This window comes from Acromyrmex echinatior, chromosome 13, assembly GCF_024713525.1.
Source record: "Acromyrmex echinatior isolate Ae372 chromosome 13, ASM2471352v2, whole genome shotgun sequence".
Lineage (NCBI taxonomy): Eukaryota > Metazoa > Arthropoda > Insecta > Hymenoptera > Formicidae > Acromyrmex > Acromyrmex echinatior.
The window spans coordinates 5414053-5438743 of record NC_141864.1 but is presented as its reverse complement, the minus strand read 5'-3'; the positions used below and the strand labels follow the sequence as shown (position 1 = coordinate 5438743).

At 32.2% G+C, this 24691-nt stretch overlaps 2 protein-coding genes across 7 annotated transcripts in view; one reads left to right on the top strand and one right to left on the bottom strand.

Moving 5' to 3' along the window:
* Syn (synapsin) overlaps positions 1-24617 on the top strand; it is a 64718-nt gene extending 40101 nt beyond the window's left edge. For all 3 annotated transcript variants that reach the window (XM_087412836.1, XM_011064228.2, XM_087412837.1), the window contains exons 7-10: positions 5716-5921; positions 6455-6719; positions 6788-7034; positions 8354-24617. In XM_087412836.1, the coding sequence (XP_087268962.1) occupies positions 5716-5921; positions 6455-6719; positions 6788-7034; positions 8354-8532 (897 nt within the window). In that variant the 3' untranslated portion in view covers positions 8533-24617. The remainder of the gene's footprint in view (positions 1-5715; positions 5922-6454; positions 6720-6787; positions 7035-8353) is intronic.
* The window catches only part of Timp (Tissue inhibitor of metalloproteases), a 163389-nt gene that overhangs the window by 30163 nt on the left and 108535 nt on the right, over positions 1-24691 (bottom strand). The window contains exon 1 of one of the 4 annotated variants that reach the window (XM_011064227.2): positions 1922-2371. The exons of the other annotated variants lie outside the window; for them this stretch is intronic. The gene's annotated coding sequence lies outside the window, so the exon portion shown is untranslated. Of the gene's footprint in view, positions 1-1921; positions 2372-24691 lie in introns of those variants that run through there. 4 annotated transcript variants of the gene reach the window in all.

The window sequence follows — 24691 nt, the reverse complement described above, 5'->3', positions numbered from 1 at the left end:
ACGACCCGTTTATTGAAATTGCTTTCCCAGAAGCGGGCTAAACTTAGGCGCCAATCGACAGCGTCATCAACGGCACAATTCAATTTCAGCTTATCACAGGCTAGCGAAGTAATTGCGTAGAGTATAGAGATCATAATTCTCGCAAACGTTTCGAAAGGTGAAGCTGGTTATTACATGCATGATTTTAATCCGTCAGGGGAAAGATTTAACGTGTATAGTTACGTGTGATAGTTGCTGCGATAATTTGTTAATATTAGATGTTGTTCATCACGAAAAATTTACAGTACCTCCCTTCAAAAATTTACAATACCTCCCTTCATGTTTTCTTATCATTTTATACACTAACTGTTGAGTTTTTAATCGTTTACTAGTATATCAATGGTGGAAAACGATCCTCACACAGTATTCATCAACGCTCGAGAGCCATAAACGCACGCTCGAGACGTTGTATTAATCGTCATTCGCACGATGGTTATACATATTGTAATTGTAGATGACGTCATTATTTATGAATCGCGCGTAGAGACGCGGCGCAGATCACAAAGCTGTTCTCAAATTAATCAACAAAGATTTTATTTTAAAAAAGTATCGCCCCATCTTTGCTGAAATATTTTCCTTTGCACAATGTTTTATTCTAAGACTATCGAGTCTCGATAAATTGAAATTAAATAAACAAAAATGAAATAGAAATTCGGTTATATGTGAATAACATAAATAAACAAAGGTGCGAAGGCTTTATTTGATTAAAGCAAATCTTATTATTAATATTATTAGACACCAAGATTTGCTTTAATAATTTCTTTTATTTCTCCGTTTATTTGAAATCAAATAGCCGTATTAAAAATTTTCATAATTATTCGTAAAAATTTTATCATTTCATCGAATTAACATTTTTTAAATACAATCAATATCATATTTTCCGATGTTATCATTAAAAATCTTTAATATTTTTATAACTTAAAATATTTCTTTGAATTTCATTGATGTAATACATCGAGAAATCACTCGCTTATTTGTCTTATGTGTTCTCCTATGTTTACTGTACGAATTCTCTACGGGGTACTATTTATTGTACGGTTCTGGTTCAACCCTTTATGGATCGACAATCATAAGATCGACTTGTTTGACCACACACACACATTCAAGAGTTCTATTTATTCAACTTGGTTGGGTGCCGTCTTTTACTTCCTCCAATCACATTTCATCTATCTTGTTCTGTTATGTTTCCTAAAATTTGTTAAATGTTAACAAAAACTGATAAATTTGTTTTCCAATTTAAAATAAACATATTTCTATAAACGACACAATTCCAATATCAAAAACATTTTAATAATTGTAGAATAATTGGATGTTTTATTAAAAAGACGTCAATCCTATTTAGCGATATTAATATATTTTCAAATATATTGTATTAATTATAATTTTATAGTATTACAATAATAATTGAAAATATTATTCTTTGCATGTAAATAACTAAATTAAGTCAAAGAAACGAAATTGAAACGTATATTTTGAACAAGAACTGAGTCTTATCGCATTTTTTTAAATATTTGTGCATGTATTTTAAAATCTAAAATATTAAAATACTTTTCTATATACATTTTTTAAATAACGATAAATCCGATATGTAGGGTGGAACTGGAAATTCGTGCAATAATACAAAATACTCTTGTTTTATATTCCACAAAATATCTTAATTTTTACAAACGCTTGTTTGTAGAGAGATAAATTTCGAGTTCATACTCCTCAATTCAGTCTATAATCACACAGGTTATGAATTTCCCGTTCCATTGCGCAGATTGAACCTCAAATCGCATAATCCTTTGTAATTCGCGATGCATTCGTCCGGAAGTTTCGCAGAAATGATCGCACATGAAGCGTATGCAATCACGGAAATCCGACAATGCAGTGTACAGATTACCTTTCTCCGGTGACCCCCCTTTCTTCAATCCTTCGCCCAATGAACTCTTCCGTGCAGTCTCTTCCGCCTTTTCCCGCGGTCTCTTCTTTGCGTTCGAGATCTCACAGATCAACGAGCATAATAATCGCCGAATCGAAGCTATGGGTACCAATCGATAAAACCGCCGAGAAAACTGCACTCGCGCTTTTCCGCGGGTTCGATCTCGATCTCGAGGTGCCGGCCACTTTCTCGCGCGCAAGAAGAATCCTCGTCGCGAGATAACATCGATCGCGAGAGGAAAAAAGAGAGAGAGAGAAAGCGTGGAACGGGTCCGGAGGGATCTTCTCTCCTTTTCCCTCTCACCACGTGTGTGCGCCTACGTCTCACGAGCCTGCACCATGTACGTACCTCGCGAGCGTGCGACCGATCGCGCGCGAGCTTCGAAAAGCAATGCAAGCGCGAGCGACACGCCGGGCTCTCGTTCCTTCCTACGTTCTTACTTACGTCGGACTCCTGGCTCGTACTCTCTCTCTCTCTCTCTCTCTCTCTCTCTCTCTCTCTCTCTCTCTCTCTCTCTTTCTCTCTCTCTCTCTCTGCCCGTCCCTCTCTCCCTGGGCTTTCCCTGTCCGTTTACCTCGTGGTCTCTCTTTTGCTCGTTCCCTCTCCATCGGATGTGTATACTCGTTCACCATCGTTCGCTCTCTTTCTCGTCGCTTCTCTCTTTTGATCTTCGATGCCGACGTTCTCCATCTTTGTCGTTCTTCCTCTCTCTGTTACTCTAGCGATGAGACACGACTATCCTCGTCTGATAGTTTCTGATCTCCTCGTTCGCGTTCGCCTCTTGCTCCTACCGATTACAAATCTCTCGACCTTTTCACTTCTCTTCTTTCTTAAATGTTCTCCATCTCTCATGATTCGTCCTTGTCTTCCAATCAATGATCCGATTGCTCCAGTTTAATTTAATCTGTTCATCTCACGTAGCGGTTTACGAAGAATGTGGTTTTCTGTCGGAAATTGTGTTCGTTAAGTTCTAGATAATATTTTTAGATTTTAATCTGACTTTTTTTCTGAATAAAAAGAAAATATATCTAAACCATGAAAAACTTTAAAGGATTTTCTTAAAAGACTAAACCGATTTACTAGGTAATATTTCTATTTCTCGGTAAATCGTTTGAATGCACGATTTAATTCATTAGTACTCCGTTCGCTCTTTGTAACACACATATACATATACGTTCTGTCTTACTTCCCTTTTGCCTCTCTTTCGTATGGTCGTATTCATAATCGAGACATGCCCGACAGTATGATTCATGAAGGTCACTTTACTTCTGAGGATGACCTCAAATCATTTCCAATTTCATAGTTCTACGTATTTGCTTGATCAAGCTTTTGACATTTAGCATCTATTTGTCTTCTTCTTAGGCTATATTCTCAAGAGAGATGCCATTATGAAAGTGCGCATACCTGCCGTACTTAGAGAGGAGCTAAGAAAAAGACGATTTAACACGATACCTGAAGGCCACCTTGAAAACTCACTATATGCGATTATCTCAGCCTGTCTTAAGGCTTACATCTAAGCTTACTCTAAGTCCTGACTATGAATACCGTTTATACTATCGACGTCCACTGCTCTATCTCTCTCATTCCCCGCATAGTAAGAGCTTTTACCTACCGCACTCTACATCCGTTGCCTAGAGTCACGTCCGCCAGCTTCAAGATCACTTCGAGATCTCCTCGTTGCAACAGTCGCCACCTTCGATCTTTGTATTTGCTTCTTATCTTTCAGATTCCTTTTTTCATCTTCTATTATTTTTCGAGATCAAAACATGCATCTTGCCATTAAACACATTCCTCAATTAATTCCTATATCGTTAATCGCAATTAAATTTTTTTTTCTTGATACACGCATTCTTTTATCGATACTCCAGCAACTTTCGCTTGATAATATCGACATAACAGTATTAAAATAAATAGCGAAAATTATAAACCGTTAATTTTATTTTTTTTTAAATTGTTAATCTTATTGTATCAAACATCTTTCTATTTATTTCCCACAATCGCACTTTCAACTATTCGCCATTCCTTTTCCAACGTATGCAGCGATATGCGGTTTCAACCGGTGCTCAGAAAGCATTTCTTTAACACCCACATACCGATACGAACACATGTGCTCTCACACAAGCAGATTGAGCACTCTCGTATCACGCCATGCAATATTACATATATCGCCGGAGATTGGGTCCGGATACGGCCGTTCAACTAGCATGGGAGCAGGATACTAAACAGTCACTTCCTCTTTTATGTCCATACTGCTTGTAAACAGATCGTTAACGGCGAGGTATCGCATTATTTTAGCAGAGATTCCGTCCTTGCAATTGCAAAAAATTATTACTGATCATGCGACAACGATAACATTGTATAATGTCTTGTCCTATCTTGTAAGTCTTATAAGATAGGCCAAAATGAATAAACCGATTCGAAATTCATGTTTACGGTTTAACTTTCATTATATATTCCGTAAGTTGTGATATCAGATGCACAATGCACTCATATGGTAATCTAAATATCCAATTTGTAATCCCATTTTAAAAAAATATTTAAATGTAATTTATATTTTAGTTAATAATGCTTAATATGTATTTCAAGTTTAGTATAATTTTATATTTTATATTTTTTTATATATAGTATTACATATATATTACAGATTTTGTTAGTTATAATTATATGTACAGATTATTTATTACAATATTATTAATTATTAATGTAATGTATGTCTAACACAATTATAATTTCCTTTTCTTTCATGTTTATTGAAATTCATTAAAATTTATCTTTATACTTGATGTTGATTCTATTTTATATATGTGATAGTAATACAACTGGAAATGGAGGAAATGATAATTAATTAGATATGTAAAGTAATGGGAAATACTTAAAATAGATTAATACGGAGAATTTAATAAACATCATACGAATTCAACAAGCAACCCATGTACTTAAATTCTCGCGTTTATGTCCTTCTTCTATCACATCAAGAAATTCCATGGTTATCTATGCTAACGGGATCCTTTAAGAAACATCTCTTTCGCTTTGTATCTTCTTTATATAATACGATTAATGTAAAATAAAGTAAAATTTACGATTACTGTATATATTACAACGAAAAAAGAATTAAATTAAAATTTCATCCTTGCGTAAGTATGTTAAACTTACGTCAAGTAATATCATAAAATGTAATGATAATGTAATTTTAAATATTTTATGGCAAATAATGTTTTATGGTCAATACGAAAGTAAATTACTCCATCATTCTAAATGGAGGAATATTGCATTATCGGCAAATGCTGCAAAAATATTACATTAAAACTGCAGAATTTTGTTCATAAAATTTTATCTCACAATATTTGTCGTACAAATATTTATTTTATTTATGTCTATTAAATAACATTAAATAAAATCTTGTTAAACATTAAAAATTATATTGCAATGCACTAAAACAATATGTACAAAGTATAAACGTATTTAAAAATATGCTTTTCAAGATTCTAAAGATTTTATATCCATCTACATAATTTCTCACACATTAAAACATTGCAATCCTCATTACAAATGCAAAATGTATAATAGACAATGTTTTCAGACAACAATTGAAATCAAGTTTTAATGCATACAGCAAATTGCAGAAACGTACATTATGTTGGTCAGAAATTATTAATCGGACTATGGCAATTACGAAGGAGATGGTTATTGACAGGATACTGATGCACTAATTATTCCCTAACGGCTCATGGAGCAATTATCTATTCTGATTGCAGGTGAGCGCATCTCGATATCCCGTCGTAGTGAAATTGGGCCACGCCCACGGCGGAACCGGCAAGGCCCGTGCGGAAACAAATCAGGAATTTCTAGATCTTGCTTCGTTGGCAGCTATGGCGAACGCTTATTGCACGGCGGAACCCTACATCGACACCAAGTACGACGTGCACGTACAGAAAATTGGGAACAATTACAAAGCTTTCATGTAAGTCGCCAAAGTACTGTAAAAAATACATAACATTTTTAATTTCAATAATTAAACATTCGGAAGAATTTAAATAATCATAAAAAATATTTTAAAACTCTTGAAAGAGTTTATAGAGAGATTGAACATATTTTATCAAATTTTTTCGGAATTAAATTTTTTTCTATCAAATTTAATTAATTATAATAGTTAAAAAGAATGTAGTTAGTTATTTTTAATGATTATTCTTTATAATATATGTTTTATAGATGGAAAAATTTATACGTTTTAAAAGTATAACATTTTGAATTTCAAAAATTAAGCATTTAAAAGAATGTTAATAATCATAAAAAATATTTCAAACTCATTAAAAAGTTTTTTTAAATAGTACATACATACACATATTTCTTCCGAATTTTTAGAATTAAACTTTTTAATCAATTTTAACTAATAATAATATACAATTACAAATATATATAATTTAACTGCATTGTTTAACATTAAGTAATTATAGCGATAATTGTTCTTTATAATGTACATATGTCTTTTTATAGGCGGAAAAGCATAAGCGGCAACTGGAAATCGAACACCGGATCGGCTATGCTAGAACAACTTTCCGTAAGTGAACGACATCGCACATGGGTCGATCACGTGGCACAATTATTCGGAGGATTAGATATCTGCGCGATTGAACTGCTGGTGGGCAAAGATGGTCGGGAACACATTATCGAGGTCAACGACAGCGCATTATCCTTAATGGGTGACTCTCAGGAGGAGGATCGACGTCACATCGCTGAATTGGTCACCGCAAAGATGCAGGTGCGTGGAAATTGTGAACAATTAAGTAATCGGGATCGATCTATCAATTAAAAATATACAATCTACAGGTTTACTGTCGACCTCCGAGCGTGTTGACGAAAACGGCCTCGCGGGGTTCGATGTCAGGTTCTAGCCAGGTGGGTAGTCCGGTAGAAGATCGAACTGCACCTCCGACCGCACCCTTGGGATCCCACGGAAGTATGGGCTCTATGGCTAGTATAGGAAGTTTAGGTTCCGTGGGTTCTACTGCACCGATGACTGGCGACGTCACTGCCTCGGACAGTCATCATCAGTTGCAGCGGCGTGATTCTCAAGGTATACTTAGATTTTTTGCTAGAACTTTAGATATTAACAAGAGTAGCGCATTCCTTTTATCTGAACGTATACAGAGAATTGAGTTGTCTTATTGACTGCCTTCGACCGTAACTTTTTACTTAATTTTTCTTAATTAAATGCGCTATCATTCAATGAAAGCTCAATGATTCTTTAATATGATTGGTTTCTGGTAGTCCGGTATTTGTAGTTTATTCTTATTTTAAGATTGCTTAAGTAATATTTTAAAACGCTAACGCCTTTGTCATTGATTTATATCTTATAAGAGTTTTAAATATAAGAACTTATATGAATATCGCGCGGACTTAGATAAAAACAAATCTAGAATGAAGAATCTATACATTAGATCAAAGATGAGGATTGTTTGCGCTACTTTTATGAATATCTAAAGAGCTTTACTTTTTACAGCTTCTCGGAAATAAAATGAGTGTATAATGCTCAGATGCAGAATAAAATTCTAATCTTCAAAATTTAGAATTTCAAAAATATCTAAATTCTCTCTCTCTCTCTCTTTCTCTCTCTCTCTCTCTCTATCTCTCTAAAAAAATATCAATAGGTAATGAACTTAGAATTATTATTATGAGTTAATTATATCATAATTATAATCATAACAAAATTTAATTAATTCAAAATTTTAATTTAATATAGAACTTTCAAAAAAAATTCCACACTCAGCATTTATTCTATTAGGTGTTGGAATTAATTCGTAGCGTTTTACAAGTGATGGGAAGTACTTTCATTAATGTATTTTTTAATGCTCATGTGAAATAAATAACATTCTTTCATTAAAAAACGCTACGAATTAATTCCAACACCTAATACTTTTAAGAAAGAAGTCAAATAAAAGCAAAATTCTTAAAGATAAATATTATTATAGACTATTATATGTGAAGATTTGAACAGCTCGAATACTATTTACTTTAAAGTCACAAAAAATGAATTTTGCTATTTTTAACCGGAAACACAATTATGTAATATAATATCCTATATCGATTAATCAATTAGAGAATATTTATTTTATTTTTATATCTCTATGTTTTTTATCTCTAAATATCAATTCTTTATTCTTTATTAAGAATGCCATTTTACTTTTCAAAGCACATTGACTGCGTTCAGCAGAAAAAACAGCTTTGCAATTGTTGTAAAATTCTTTAATATGATTGATCTTTGCCCTTAGTTCCTCATTAAATTAAAATGTATAAATTAATCATACTATAAAATCTTACAACAGTAGCAAAGTTGCTTTTCTGTTTAACGTAGTCATTGTTTGATATAACATATTCTGCTTTCGATTCTCGTAGCTTCTCAATCAAGCACGGTAAGCAGCGCGCCTTCCGTCGGCCGACGTACCGAAGAACCATCAGCATCTAGAGTGCCGTTTCATCGACAAGGTAGTCAGTCGCAGGCTCCGAGTGAAGACACCGAAGACACAATGAAGAATCTGCGAAAGACTTTTGCCGGTATATTTGGCGACATGTAGACCACAAGATATGGCCGACGCAGCGAGAGTGTAGACGTCGGGCACTCTCGCGATGAGGTAGCTAACGATAATAGGTCGGCAACAATAACACGAACTCATGAAATTCTCCGGCGATCCCTAAGCATGTTCCACGAATGAAGCGGCATTACACTCGACGCGCCGATCGTGCGAAAGTTGACGCGGAGCATGTAAATATCTATATATTTGCAGATTGTCGTAGGAAATTCGCGAAACTGCATGCCACGCGAAGTGCACTAATCATTTAAATTTAATCGAAAGTTATCGGAAAATAAAAGCATTTCGCCTATTAATTAAAGCGCTAAAAGTACAAGTAGATCGAATCACATGGTTTAAGATCGAAAAAGCAATTTTCTGGTTATTTGCTTTAAATTTCCTTGAAACTTTGACTTGAATTTGATTTACTTGCACTTTTAGTGCTTTAATTAATAAACGCCAATCAAACCAAGCAAGGAACAAGTTGATAATGATTATTACGTGTTTTAGGGAATAAAATTAAAAGATATATAAAGATTTTCCCTTTCAACAATTTAATAAGCTAACGCGCTGTAGTGAGATAGGTTCTGTATAGCAAAAAAAAAATCATGATCATGTCTAGATGACGATTAGAAAGTATAAAGTAGGTTCTATATAATCCATATACACTGACGAATTTAAAGCTAGTCAAGTTCAATCGAAGAAAATGACACCTCATTTAATATCAGTTTAATGTCAGTCGAATTACTACCGCGATATCTAGCAAAACTGTTTACATCAACAATAAGCGCGCTTACTCACTATAAAAGCAGGAATCGCTCCGTAGGCCCCTGGCATCTCCTCAACCGGTTTTACTTCGAGCACCCACTTTTAGGCTTAACGTTCGGATCGTCGTGTGTCATATTGTCATTAAGGGAAAAGGCATTGCGAGATAGAAATTAAGGCAGGTAATGGGCGTCTTTTGGGCGATCTCGCAGTGTTTGTAAAAATATTCGTACGCCTATGTCATTCGAGATAATCGAAGACGATAAAAAAAGAGGAGATTCGGGCATTATTCTGAACATTTTGGCTAACCGAGACTGCAAGCGGTCGTTTGGTTTCATCGAGGATTACAAATTGAAAGAATGTATATGTAGTTGTCTCTATTATTAAGCGCACAAGTAATTCTTAAGATATCCTGGGATGGGCGAAGGTTTTCGTTATCGCGAAACGTCAAGTTTTTTTCCAGATCAAATCTAGATCCGCGAAATCTCAATTCGAATATCAATGAATCAATTCGCGGCACGTTAATAAATTTTCCAACGAGAATATTTCGCGTATAGATTTCCTGATGACGATGAAAATTTGTCGCGCATCCCGAGAGTGGCGACAATTTCTTTTCTTAAATTTTCGCACGTCGAAGGATTGTGTCGTTAAAGCTGCACAGGGCGACCACGCCGTCGGTGGAAAATTCATGAAAATTTGGTCGCTGGGTTTTAGCATTAAGAAATCATATAGATCTTGGCGCGAGGAATAAAAATGAATGGTCAAATCAATCGAAAATCCGGCATGCGAATCGTACCACGCGGGATGGAAATAATCCAGCGATACATAGATCTGCAAATATATACATATGTGCTAACAGGCTGAATGTAGTACCGGTGAGATATGTTTAACGTAGCTAAAACTACGTGGAGCACAGTATGAAGGAGAGACAGTTTTCATCGAATAATCGCAGATTTAACTTAATAAAATAAGACTAAAGAAAAGATCAGGAGACAAACGACCGTGGTTTCAGCTCTGAAGACAGGACGGATCAATATTACGTAATCATTATTGCGAATTTAAATTCTGCTGATTAAAGCAGTTACCAAATGTGATAAAGCATTTGAGAAATATCAATTAATATATAATCAGTTGATAGAGATAAAAAGGAAGACTTAAATGACTGACGAGGAGAGCGATTTATTTGAAAGTATAATTTTATTTGAAGCGCTGACGATATAGCTCGATCAAATAAAATGATATGTAAAATTAATTTAAAATTATTATGTCACAATAAAAAAGTAAATATGCGCGATTAATGAGAAATAACGGCGACCGTATAATATATACGTGATCTATTCGCAATACAGAAAACTATAAAAATGTTTAAGATCTCTAAGCAAATCTCTGTTTTAATTTTTGAAATTAGATGAATTTTTTGTCTAGTCTTTGGGAAGCTAAGACCTAATTTTAATAGCGTCGTCAATTCTTTTTACATAATATTTTCAGCGCTTCATTTAGAAATCTTTATCTCTATGTAACAGAAATCTGTCATTATACGATTTCATCGTGTCTTTTTCGCGGTTTTCTGACTGCATAAGTAATAAATAACTGACAGTTTGATTTTCATGTGCCTTGACACTGAAGTGTCCTTCGTATCACGTTTTTCGCGATATCAGGAGACGATTGAAAAATGTAGTAAATAAAAATAATTTTCGGAAGACGTAAGTTATGACGACGCTGGTAAATTTCTGCGATGAACGAAATGAAGTAAGTATTTTGAGCAGACATTGCACTTTACCATGTGATACTTTTGATCGTTTGTACTTTTTATAAAGCTCGATCTCATTACAATGTATATTCGCTGAGACACGCTGTTTCTTCACTGACGATCACCGCGGCGGAGAAATGTGCGCACCGTCCAAGCTTTCATTCGTTATATGAACGCAGTATCAAGATAAAAGAATAAGTTATGTACAAAAGTAAGTTTTTGTATATATCATAATTTCCGTCGAAATAATCGCGACTCTAACGATTTTCAATTCTGCATAATAAAAAGTCGCTTTCTATTGGACACAAGTCAACACAAATATTATTGTCTTTGTTACTTGTGGAATATCAAGAAAGATAAAATGATGTTTGTATCAATTTGCGTCATTAAGGGACTAATTCTACCAACTCTTAATGACAGTCGTTGATGTCATTGCGCAGATATTAGTAAAATAAAAAACTGCGCAAAGACATCAACTATTTTATTGTCATTAAGAGGTACAGAATCGGCCCCTAAATAAAAGCGCCCAATGATAGATTGTCTTCCATGCAAAATGAATATTTTCAATTGTGGATCTTGTGCAAGTGAAACAGATGTCTTAGCCCCTAATGTTCTTCTTTCAAAGTTTTTGACATAGTTATATTTCTGTAAACATAATTGCGTCCTTAAAAATATCTAAATATAATTCGTACATTAGAAGTCTCTTTTTTATCATTTTTCTTGCACTAGAAAAATTATTTCGTGCTAGCGAGTCTCGTGATTAGGAAAAAAAATTGCGCAATTAAGGGTTAAACAAGAACGCAAAGATTTGCATGAAAGGTTTAACGGTTTGACATACACGAAACAGATCTCGAATTCCATTTTCAGAGCTGACGCCACGGTACGAAGAAGAGCAATCAAACAATCATAATCACGTCACTGCGCGGAGATCAATCGATCAGCGCTAGATGCGTAGACGCGGTTACAGGTTGAAGAATATCTCAGGGGTGCGAGTCTAGGCATTAGATAAAGTAGGAATTAGAAACAGCAACGCGTGATTATGCAGGCTAGTCAAATCACTGACGCCGATTGCAGTCGGCAGAATGGATAGAGTTAGGGTTCGCTTGTGCAGAGAAATCCTTGTACTGTGATCTTCGGGATTGTCTATAGGAAGGAAAATTTTGCGTCCGTATCTTGTTCGACTGATCGCTTTTCTTAATAAATTTTTATATGTGTAAGTTTCTTCCTTTTTTTTTGAATGGTTTTTCGATTTTTGAAAATCTTGTTTCGGAACATTGCAAATTCTTGAAAAAAAAAAAAAATTTTTAGACTTGTCGGATATTATACCACTATTTGAACATCAAGTCTTGTGCAAAGAAAACATGATAATTATGTGATAAACTTGACTAAAAGTGGAAATATATTATTCGATCAGTAGCGTTTGTTAATATTGACAGCTCAATTATTACGAAATATTTTAGTAACGAATGTTTTAGTAACTCAATTATATTAAATTAATTTAAAGTAAATTTTCTCGTTTGCAACATATCATTCGATATCTCACTTAAATATAAACGAAGCTGGAAGTTCAGTCCACAGCTGTCGCAAAACGATCGTTTGACAATTGCAATGTTAAGCTTGTTAAATAGCGATACAGCATCGGGCATTTCGTTATTTGGCCATAACTTATAGAAACGTTATACAGTGGCACGTTTAGTTACGGTGACCGTGTGGTGTCGTGAGCAGCAGTATATTCATTTTCGTTTCAAATGCACTGATTGCACTGTAGTTCGAGTAATAACGCACCAACAATATTCATAGGTTAGCACGATAATCATATCGCATTTTCAATTCTCAAAAATATTTCTCGTGTTGCTGTGTACTACGTCACGAATAATGAAAATATCGCATAAAAATACCATTTCACTTCATGCAAGCGTAAAATCGGTCTCATCCACGCGCCATAATACAATATATATGTGTGTGTGTGTGTATATATATATATATATATATATATATATATATATATATATATATATATAGCATGCGTACTTCATATTAAATCGCCTTAAAGATAATTCACCATAATTTTATTTCTAATCTTCCAGAGATGACATTTAGTTATGCGAATTTCTGATGTCATTTCTGCAGGATCGCAAGTCCTAAAATTCTCTAATATTACGATTATATCAGGACTTGGCACATAATGCGAGATCCTTCGTACGACATGTGAGATTTATAAAAATACGTTTACGAATAGTAATACTGTAAGGCGATGTTAGGCTAATTACGTATTCCTTAAATGAGGACGATACAATAATAAATGATTAGTGATCTCTATAATATCGATCATTATGATATAACAAGTTTATTGTAAACGATTGATGTGAATATAACGCAGACAGAACAATTTGCGGTTTAGCTCCGCAAATCGTTTACAACTGCAAGTTTTCCTTCTTTAATCAAAGAGGAAATTGTTATTCAAAAAGAGATTGCTTAATAATTATAAGTCTCTTTATATTCTCGACGATTATCCTTCAATTATCGCGAGAGAATAGTGCAATAGCACGGGAAGGAAAATAGTTATAATAGAAAATAGTAGTAGATATTTTTAGTGCTAAAGAAAAATTGACGAATAATAATTCATATTGATAAGACGATGTTAGGATAATTATGTAACGCTAAGCGAAGACGATTACGATACAATAATAAATGATTAGTGATCTATATAATATCGATCATTGTGAATATAACAAGTTTATTGTAAACGATTGATGTGAATATAACGCAGACAGTGAACAATTTGTGGATAGTTTAGCTCCGCAAATCGTTCAATTGCAAGTTTTCCTTCTTTAATCAAAGAGGAAAAATTATTATTCTATGCAAAATAAGAATAAGTCTCCTAATATTCTCGACGATTATTCTTCGATTATCGCGAGAGAATAGTGCAATAGCACGGGGAGAAAAATAGTTATAAATAGTTATAATGGGAAATAATAGATATTTTTAGTGCTAAAGAAAAATTGACGAATAATAATTCATACTGTCCCTTGGGAAAATTTACTGTAAAAAAGGTTAAAGTTTTTGAAAGTAACCTTTCAAATGAAAGAGTTAATTTAAAAAGTTTTAAAATAATCTAAAGTAATTTAAGAAATTTTAAAGTATTTCTAAACTAATTTTAAAAGAATCTTAGATAAATCGAAAGTTTTAAAAACTGACTTTAAAATTGTTTTCAGGTACTCTAAAGAATGGAAAAAAAAACTTTAAAATAATCTCAATAAATCTTAGGTAATCCTAAGGTAACATTAAAAAGTTTAAAGTTTTTCTATAATTTTTTATTTTAAATATAAATAAAATAAAATTTCCAATAAAATAAAATTTTCAGAATATCCATTTTATAATTAACTTAATTAAAATTTATTTTCTTAAAGTTAATCTCAATATAAAATATTCTAATAAAATATTTTAATAAAAATATTAACATAGATTGTCCTCTAGTGTTTAAAGTATCCCTTAATTGAAGGTGCTATATGTATTAACATATTGATAAGTTTTATTCGTTATTTATCAATAATCTTAGAACAACTGAAGGTTTTATCTTTTCATTTCATCTTTCATTGCATCTAGAATCTTTAAAGTAAGACTAAGTTAACATAAAGTTTACCCGCGACCGTAATACATGACACTAAAGGGACACGGTGCTATATTTTCTTGTAAATAAGATTCAATACAAAATAGAATAAAAGGCACAGCGTTATGAGATTTTTCATTCGCGTTATAACTAAATAATTTTTTAATGACGAGCTTTCTTACAAATAAAAGAGACTTGCCTTGATACAAACTCATAATTTTTATAATTATTTCAAAGAAAAACTTCAAAATTGTTAACATCATTTTTTTTAATTTATAAATTTCTTTAGTTCCTTTCAATTCCTTTCATTTTTTTCTTAAGTAAATTTTAAAGTTACTTTTAAAAAAAGTTTAGTGTCCAAATTTATCTTTCATATTTTAGGTTTTCTCTACAGTAAGTATTTTTTAAAGTTTTCTAAAGTAAATTTTCCCAAATAAGACGATGCTAATTATGTATTTCCTAAGCGAGAATACGATACGATAATAAATGATTAGTGATCTCTATATTATCGATCATTGTAAATATAACAAGTTTATTGTAAACTATTGATGTGAACAATTGATATAACGCAGACAGTAAATAATTTGCAGGCAGTTTAGCTCCGCAAATCGTTCACAATTGTAAGTTTTTCTTCTTTAATCAAAGAAGAAATTCCTTTAAAAAGACATTGATTAATGATAAATCTCCTTATATTCTCAACAATTATCGCGAATTATATTCTTCGATTATCGCGAGAGAATAATGTAATAGCATGGGGAGGAAAGTAGTTATAATAGAAAATAGTAGTAGATATTTTTAGTGTTAAAGAAAAATTGAAATAGATTCAGTAGAAATATTTATTTAAAAGATGTATTTATAAAAATAAATACTACTTTAAATAAATATTTTATATAGTATAAATAATATAAAAAAAGCAAATAGTATTTAACGTTTATATTTACATTTACTCCAAATATATAATTTTTATATTATGTTTCAATATATCACGGATACATAAGTTTTTCTGTTTTCTATTTATTTACAACGTTTTGCGTGCTTTAAGAAATAGAAAATAATAAATAAATAATAGAAAAAAGAAAAACTTGTTTATCCGTGACACATCGAAATATAAAATAAATATCTTATTTTAAGTCAATGCAAATATAAATGTTAACTACTACTTATTTTTTTATATGTACTATACAAAATACTTATTTCAAATAGTATTTTTCGCAAATACATTTCTTTAAATATATATTTCTAAATCTATCCCAATTTTCTCTAGCACTGATAAGTTACAAATTCGTGCATGTTTCACGCCTTAAGACTATCTATATATATATATATATATATCCTTTACTACGCACTTTGAGCATTCGTCAATGTATATCGAGGAGAAATCTTTTACGTACATCATCTTAGCGGTATCAATTAATAAGCTTTTTTTCTTTTCTTCTGTTTGTTGAGACTAGCAGTAACATGGAGTCATTAAAATGACATTTTCCTGTTCATCTTTTCTCTTCCAACGAAGATGGTAGAACAGTCAGACGTATTAAATCTATATATATATATATATATATATATATATATATATATATATAGATTATTACGAATTACAATATGTATGATGTCTTGAAGACTAATAAAAATGTGCACTAATTCTTAAAATCGTTATATTCTTATAACATTAGGTAGAAAGCTACTTGCAGCAGCTTAACTAACTTTACTTTTAACTGACATTTGTAATAACAGTTCTTATGATATCACTCTCTATGCAATTAACAATAATCAATCGGATTGTTACATTTTGAATACGCGAAAGTTTCAATACAGAAGATAGAGAGATTATCTTTTTGCATTTTGTTTATTTTGCGGAATGTATTCGATAAATTGTTAATTGTAGCCACACAGAACACAAAATTTTCAACTTTATAAGTGATTCGCAACGAAAACGACAGCGCATTTCAGCATTGTATATCTTTGCTTTGCATTTGAATGGTTGGCCAGAAAAGGCATCATCGATTTATCCTCGATTACATGATGGCTCGTTATTGATGATTCAAAATAAGTATTTCTAAGTTAATTCCTTCGTCCAAGAGGGAAGTTTGACACATTTAAACACATTTTAAACACACCTACAATAATAATAGTCTCCCCATCTTCAATAAGCACGGTGGGGAAAGTAGAAAATAGAAATTAGAAAATAGTAATTAGAAAATATATCTTTGTTTTGCATTTGAGTGGTAGGCCAATAGAATACGCATCATCGATTTATCTCCGATTACATGACGGCTCGCTATTGATGTTACTCAATAAGTATTCCTTCCTTCTTTCCCAAGAGGGAAGGCTGTTCGTAAAGTCGACACAACAGTAGTCTCCCCATCTTCTCAATGATTATCCTTTGACAGGATAGTGCAATAAGCACGGTGGGGAAAGTAGAAAATTAGAAAGTAGAAATTAGAAAATAGAAATTAGAAAATAGTAATTAGAAAATAGTATATCTTTGTTTTGCATTTGAGTGATAGGCCAATAGAATACGCATCATCGATTTATCCCCGATTACATGACGACTTGCTATTAATGTTACTCAATAAGTATTCCTCTTTTCCCAAGAAGGAAGGCTAATTTGCAAAGTCCCTCATAGTAATCTCCCCATCTTCTCGATAATTATCCTTCGACAGGATAGTGCAATAAGCACGGTGGGAAAAGTAGGAAATTAGAAAGTAAAAATTAGAAAATAATAATTAAAAATTAAAATAAAAAATAATAATTGATATTTTCAATGCTAGGGAAATATTGAAATTCTAATGAATTCGATAAAAATATTTATTTATAAAGAATATGCTTGTAAGAATACTATTTGAAATAAATATTTTGTGTAGTACACATAAAAAGAACAAATAGTATTTAACATTTATATTTACATTTACCTAATAAGAAAATAAGATATTTATTCTACATTTTGATATATTATATTATAGATGATATAAATCTTCTATTTTTTATTGTTTATTATTGTTTTGTATGTATTCAAGAAATAGAAAATAGTAAATGAGCAATAAAAAAAATAGAAAACTTATGTATCCTAGGTATATCAAAGTGTAAAATAAATATTTTATTTCAAATACATATATAAATATTAAACAGTATTTGCTTTTATATGTACTACAAAATATTTCATTCAAATAATATTTTTTATAGACATATCCTTCAGATGAATATTTCTGTTAAATCTATTTCAATTTTTGTTAATAAATTAGGGTTTGGTGCACGGGTTTTACGACTTTAAATTAACACTCATATATATGTATATATAGCATTTGACAGAGCAACTGTATCAGGTTCTTCTCTCGAAAAATATGCATTTTCTTGAAAAATATTTCAGGTAAAAATTATAAGTAGTTTATTTCAAATGGAGCGCAACATATGTATGGAGTACATAGTACGAATAGCGTTGTCAAAGTCAGATGAAGATCACTTTGAAATTTTTAAATGGAAACCCTCATTTTTATAGCGTATTCTTGTAGCTAAAGTCAAGATGTTTTCAAAACACTATAATAAAGTTTTTTTTCAATCAATATTTTTCGAGTTATGAAGCTTCAAAGTTCCTTTTATTTTCATCTTTATGTAAAAACAAAAATTAGGGAAACAACCTCCAATGGTCTTGATTTTTACAAATATTATCAAAGTGACTCCGAGAAACATTCAAGAGATTTTAGATCGGTCAGGTACCTTGGGTACTGTAACTTTCAAGTCGATAACTCGAAAAGAACTAATAAAAAATATTTTATTATAGTGTTTTAAAAAACTCTTGAGGTAAGTTACGAGAATATGTAATAAAAAATGGGATGTCCATTAAAAATTCAAAGTGACTTTGACCTAACCGTCTTAACGACCAAAGTCAAATTAATACTTTCTTATGTTCCTCTCCGAACCATAAAATTTTCATATTTATGTCCTGTGTTTTTGGAGCATTCGTCACTGTACATCGAGGAGAAATCTTTTACATATCAACTTGGCGATCGATAGTGCTTCTTTTCTTTATACTTTAGATCAACAGTAGTTGCGTGGGATCGTTATAATCTTATTAATTTCCCTTTCAACTTCCAATAAAGATGATAGTAAAATTAAATATATTGAATCTACACGTGTTTATTACGAATTGCGACACGCACGATTTTAAAATTAACAAAAATGTTTCTGCTAATTCCGTTAATTACTAAAGTCGTTCTTATAACGTTCTTATAACGTTAGTTAGAACGTTACTTGTAGCAACTAATTTTACTTTAATTACGATTTATGAAAACAATTCTCATAATAATGCCATACGCACAAGATTCTATGCAACTACTATGCAATTAACAATAAGCGATCGAATTGTTACATTAACGAATACATTTCAAATCTCACGAAAATCTCGATATATAAGATAGAGAGATTATGTTACGTTTTCATAGCTATTTTATAATTTGTTTATAGCTATTTTACGAAATGTGCTCGATAAATGTTAATTGTGGCCGCATAAAACACCAAAATTTTTAACTTTATAAGTGATTTACAACGAAAACAGCGAGAAGCGCATTTCAGTGATGTATATCTTTGTTTCGCATTCTAAGCTGTGGTAGAATAGCTGTGGATACAGTACTTACGCATTATCGAGATTTATCCCCGATTACACGACGGCTCGCCTCTTAACATTTAATGCGTATTTGTGTATATTTAATGAATTTAATATTAAATGAATAATTTACATTATATTGATCATTATGAATATAACAGTATATCATTGTAACCGCGAATGTTGAATATGAATATACACAGACTGCAAACAATTTGCGAACAATTTAACATCGCAAATTGCTCGTAACTGCAAGGCAGTATTCCCTTAAGGTTCTACATTAGTTGCTGAAGTGAATCTGAAGCTTGCATTTTGAAATTATCTTCATATTAGCTGTCGCAACAAATTTGCGATCGACTTGCAACTAATGTAGAACCGGCTTTATTCGTCTAAGAGAGAACTGTTGTTATGAAAACCATTGATTCCGACGTAAACAGTAAAGTATTATAAAAGTCTCCTCATATACTTGCCGATTACATCATTTGATTATGATGAGATTAGAGTAATAAATTTAATGTTAAATGAGTAATCTGCATGACATCTCGATCATTATGAATATAATGAGTATATCATTGTAACCGCGAATATTGAATGTGAATATACGCAGACTGCAAACAATTTATGAACAGTTTAACATCGCAACTGCAAGGCAGTATTTCCTTATTCGTCTAAGAGGAAACTGCGGCAATTGCGCAAGATCGAAGTAATACCACAAATAATAAAATATTATAAAAGTCTTCTCATATACTGATTATATCCTTTGATTATGATGAGATTAAGAGTAATGAATTTAATGTTAAATGAGTAATCTGCATAATATCGATCATTATGAATATAACAAGTTTGTTGTAACCGCGAATGTTAAATGTGAATATACGCAGACTGCAAACAATTTACGAATAGTTTAACATCGCAAATTGCTCGCAACCGCAAGGCAGTATTTCCTTATTCGTCTAAGAGGGAACTGCGTCATTTGCGACAACATGCAAAGTAATGCCACAAGTAGTAAAGTATTATAAAAGTCTCCTTATATACTGATCCATTATATACTGATCCTTCGATTATGATGAGATTAGAGTAATGAATTTAATGTTAAATGAGTAATCTGCATGATATCGATCATTATGAATATAATGAGTATATCATTGTAACCGCGAATGTTGAATGTGAATATACGCAGACTGCAAACAATTTGCGAACAGTTTAACATCGCAAATTGCTCGCAACTGTAAGGCAGTATTCCCTTATTCATCTAAGAGGGAACTGTGTCAATAGGGACAAATATCTTGCGATTGCAAGAAAATTTAGTAATAACATAGATGGTAGAATATTATAAAAGTTTCCTCATATACTTACCGATTATATCCTTTGATTATGATGAGATTAGAGTAATAAATTTAATGTTAAATGAATAATCTGCATGATATCGATCATTATGAATAGAATAAGTTTATTGTAACCGTGAATGTTGAATGTGAATATATGCAGACTGCAAACAATTTGCGAACAGTTTAACATCGCAAATTGCTCGCAACTGTAAGGCAATATTTCTTTATTCATTTAAGAGGGAACTGCGTCAATAGGGACAAATATCTTGCAATTGCAAGAAAATTTAGTAATAACACAGATAATAGAGTATTATAAAAGTCTCCTCATAAACTTGCTGATTACATCCTTCGATTATGGTGAGCTTAGAGTAATGAATTTAATATTAAATAAGTAATCTGCATGATATCGATCATCATAAATATAATAAGTTTATTCCAACCGCGAATGTTGAATGTGAATATACGCAGAACAATATGCGAACAGTTTAACATCGCAAATTGCTCGCAACTGCAAGGCAGTATTCCCTTATTCGTCTAAGAGGGAACTGCGTTAATTATATTGCATTATGATAAGATTAGAGTAATGAATTTGATGTTAAAGTCGGATGGTAACTCGAAAGGAAAACAAATAACAATAATAATCGAGTAGGCGTGCGGGCGCGACAAATATACACGTCGCAGCCCAGTATTGTACGTTATCTCCTTGATTTCAATGCGTGCTAGCCCAATATGTATGGCATTCAATCATATACATACTCATTGTCACTAAAAATGCACAAAAAATTAAATCGCTATACTTATAAGTAATGTTACTTATAAGTAATATTACTGTACACGGTATGACATCAATGTTATTTAATGCACTATTATTAAAGTATGAAACTGTATCGTGCCAGGAAAGTAAAATATTGAGAATACTTCTCTTACTTGAGAAGGAAGTCACCGCTCTAGGAAGTCACCGATTTCAGGTAGACACAGGTCTAACATTAACTAACTTATGTAGATTTGTTAGGGATCTTAAAAATTAACGTAATCGGTCGAAGTATTGCAAGATATACAATACACGTATAATCCAAAACAGATACATAGATTAGTAGACGAAAGGGCGGCCGTGCTCGTCGCGCTTTCTCGAGCGGAATGATTCTTACCGGGCGCGAGCACGTTGATCATGCACCCAAAGAGAGGAAGGGAGAATCGAAACGTGACGCTTCGATGATCACGAACGGACCACCCACGCGAGAGAAAGGGTTGAATCGAGATTCACGATCGGCTCGTTGGCCGCCACGTGCTCGAAAACCGCCATGACTTTCGAATTGGCTGACATTCACGCGGCGGTCGACGTTTCGATGAACCTTGAATCGAAGCTGAATACCGACGGTGATGACTTTTGACATTACCGCGTGCGAAGTGCGTGCGATTCAATCGTTGCGAGAAAAAAAAGCAGAAATACGATAGAGTTGTAATGGATGATGAGTATACAAGCGGATGATTCGTTGCGGTTCGTAGTGATTTCAAGCGTAATGGAAAAAAATGCAAGGTGTAACAGTTCGAGGATGGTCTGAAATAGTCTGAATATATGGCGGCCTTTTTGATATCTGTTCCAATTATAGAACTTTAATATGCTTGTATTGATTAAACATCGTGTTTTAGAATAGATTCAATAATGTCGCTTATTATTATTTTATATTTTATAGTTTACTGCAACTTATGTGCTTTCCATCAAACGAATTAGACTTAATTACACCTCCCAAGAAGTCGATCAAGTAATTTAAAAAAAATGGAGAGTGAATATCTTTGTATAATTTATTTGAAATTTAGATTACTGAATTTTTTTAATTTGGAATATAGTAAAATATAGTAATTTCGAATTACGGGAAAATGATCGGACACCATTTCCGCGTAATTTGAAATGAAAGATGGAAAAGTTGACGATTAGAAAGACAATCCCTGAATTCAAGATCGATGTAAGAAAAGCGAAAGATCGAGGAATCGCAAACGACACGGTGCGTTTCTTTTTAATATTAAACTTATAACGGTACTTAAAGTTATAAGCATATTTTTAGTAGTTTCACTGAGAGGACAACGAATCAACAGAACGAGTACGTGTCCTGAACAGTGGAATGTAGACGGCAAGAAAAGATCGAACAACGATGATAACATATACGCAATGTCCGTGTAATACGTCGCGCGCGCGTAGATTAGCGCGCGCTAGAATTATCACTTATCATACGATGCAAATGTAAGTAAGTAACAGAGTAGCTTTTCCCCCTAAGCATAAAATGGGGAAGAAATTAGATCACACACATAAAATGCGAGTTCTATCTGTCATCGTTAATTACTAAGGATTATCAGGCAAAGCTCTAAGGCTATGAAACGAGTCAAATGTAAGATTATAAATTTATAGCCTCTAGCGAATATGCGAAGAAGTGTAGTACAATATTAACGTGTATAAAAATATATAAAGAGTATATAAATAATATATATAAAATATATTAAAAAATATAAAGACAAATATATATAAATGCAAAAGCATATATAAATACAAATATGTAATTATTCCTATGATATCGTTTATCGTTAGTCGGAACGTAAAGATGCTCGTTGCGATCGTGCATTTGTCATTTGATCAAAGATTGATAGCGAAAATGTCACTTAAATAACTTGAAATATTATATTTTGAAAATAACAAAATTCGAATTTAAATACAACGAGAGATAAAAATTTAAATACTTTATTCGTTCAAAAATCAATTTCAGTCTCTTCTGTTAGTAAGAGCGAAAAGCGCGATGAACAACGAGCATAAACGCTCAGTACATTCAGTAAGAGTGCCATAGTTGCGAAATGAAATGTAGATGAGACAATATAGAGTAGATCGTATTCCGAGGTGAGAGGATATCTCAATCGGAGCATGTTCGTTTTTGGCCTAAAATATGCTTATTATAAAAACGGTATTTAACGCGAAACATCCGATGAATATCGAAGCTCATCGGGTGAAATTATTAATTTAATTTTCAATTTGGAAGGGCATTGGACACGTTATTTTTCGGCGTATTGTATTCATATCTGCGCCTTTTTGTAAAACTTTTGTATCGGTATTTTATATATTACGATAAAAATATAATGAAATTTTGTCGTGTTAAAATGAAATGTAATATCCATTAAGACTTCTCGATTAATCGCGATTGTGGAATGGTAATCCAATACGACAAGTATTTTTATTTAGTTTTCATATATTTTCTCAAGAACAACGATTTAATGATACGGACAAAAATTATGATGAAATTTTTTTGTATTATTAATATTTTATCTGTATGGGTGACGGACATGGTAATAGTTTCTTGAAATGTTCAACGTTTCGATGTGGTAATTAATTAAACAGAAGTACCAATAGAACAATAGCAATTAATACGTTATTCAGAAAATTAATTTTCTGAATCACAAAAAAAGAAAAACATGAATGTGTAAACCATTACTTAGTCCCTGTTGCCATAATAGATTATAAAACATTTCCAATGTTTCCTAGTCATTATGGTTGTTATGATAAATCTTACTCCTAAATGTGTTAAAACAATAGATCGCGATTATAAATGTCCATTATGTTATATATACATAAATATATATTATATATGTTACGTTGCTATCAAGATTACCATTACTAATATATTACTACAATTAATGTGAAATATAGTAATTAATGCGAGTTTCGAGGTGTTTTAACTGCGAAATGTTATAAATATTAATGTGTAATTGTCATAACACTGTGTAAGCGCAATGATTTTTTTTCCAATTATTAACGATTATTAGGCGATACGTATAGATAAATCGCATCGATAATAAAATGAAGATGAAACGAAATGCTATATTAATCATCAATAATATCTCTGCAGCAATGATAACAAATGAGATATCTATAATATGCATTAGATACACGGCGTTGCATACTTCAAAGGCGCTCCAATGTAGAACCTGTTACATTATTATGTTCAATGCAATACATAAGCTGAACTGTAATAATAAAAGCATATATAAGCGTAAAAATCACATGTATGCATTGTCATTTTTCTTTTATATCCTGATACATCCTCATCAGTGGCATATTTTTATAATATATACAA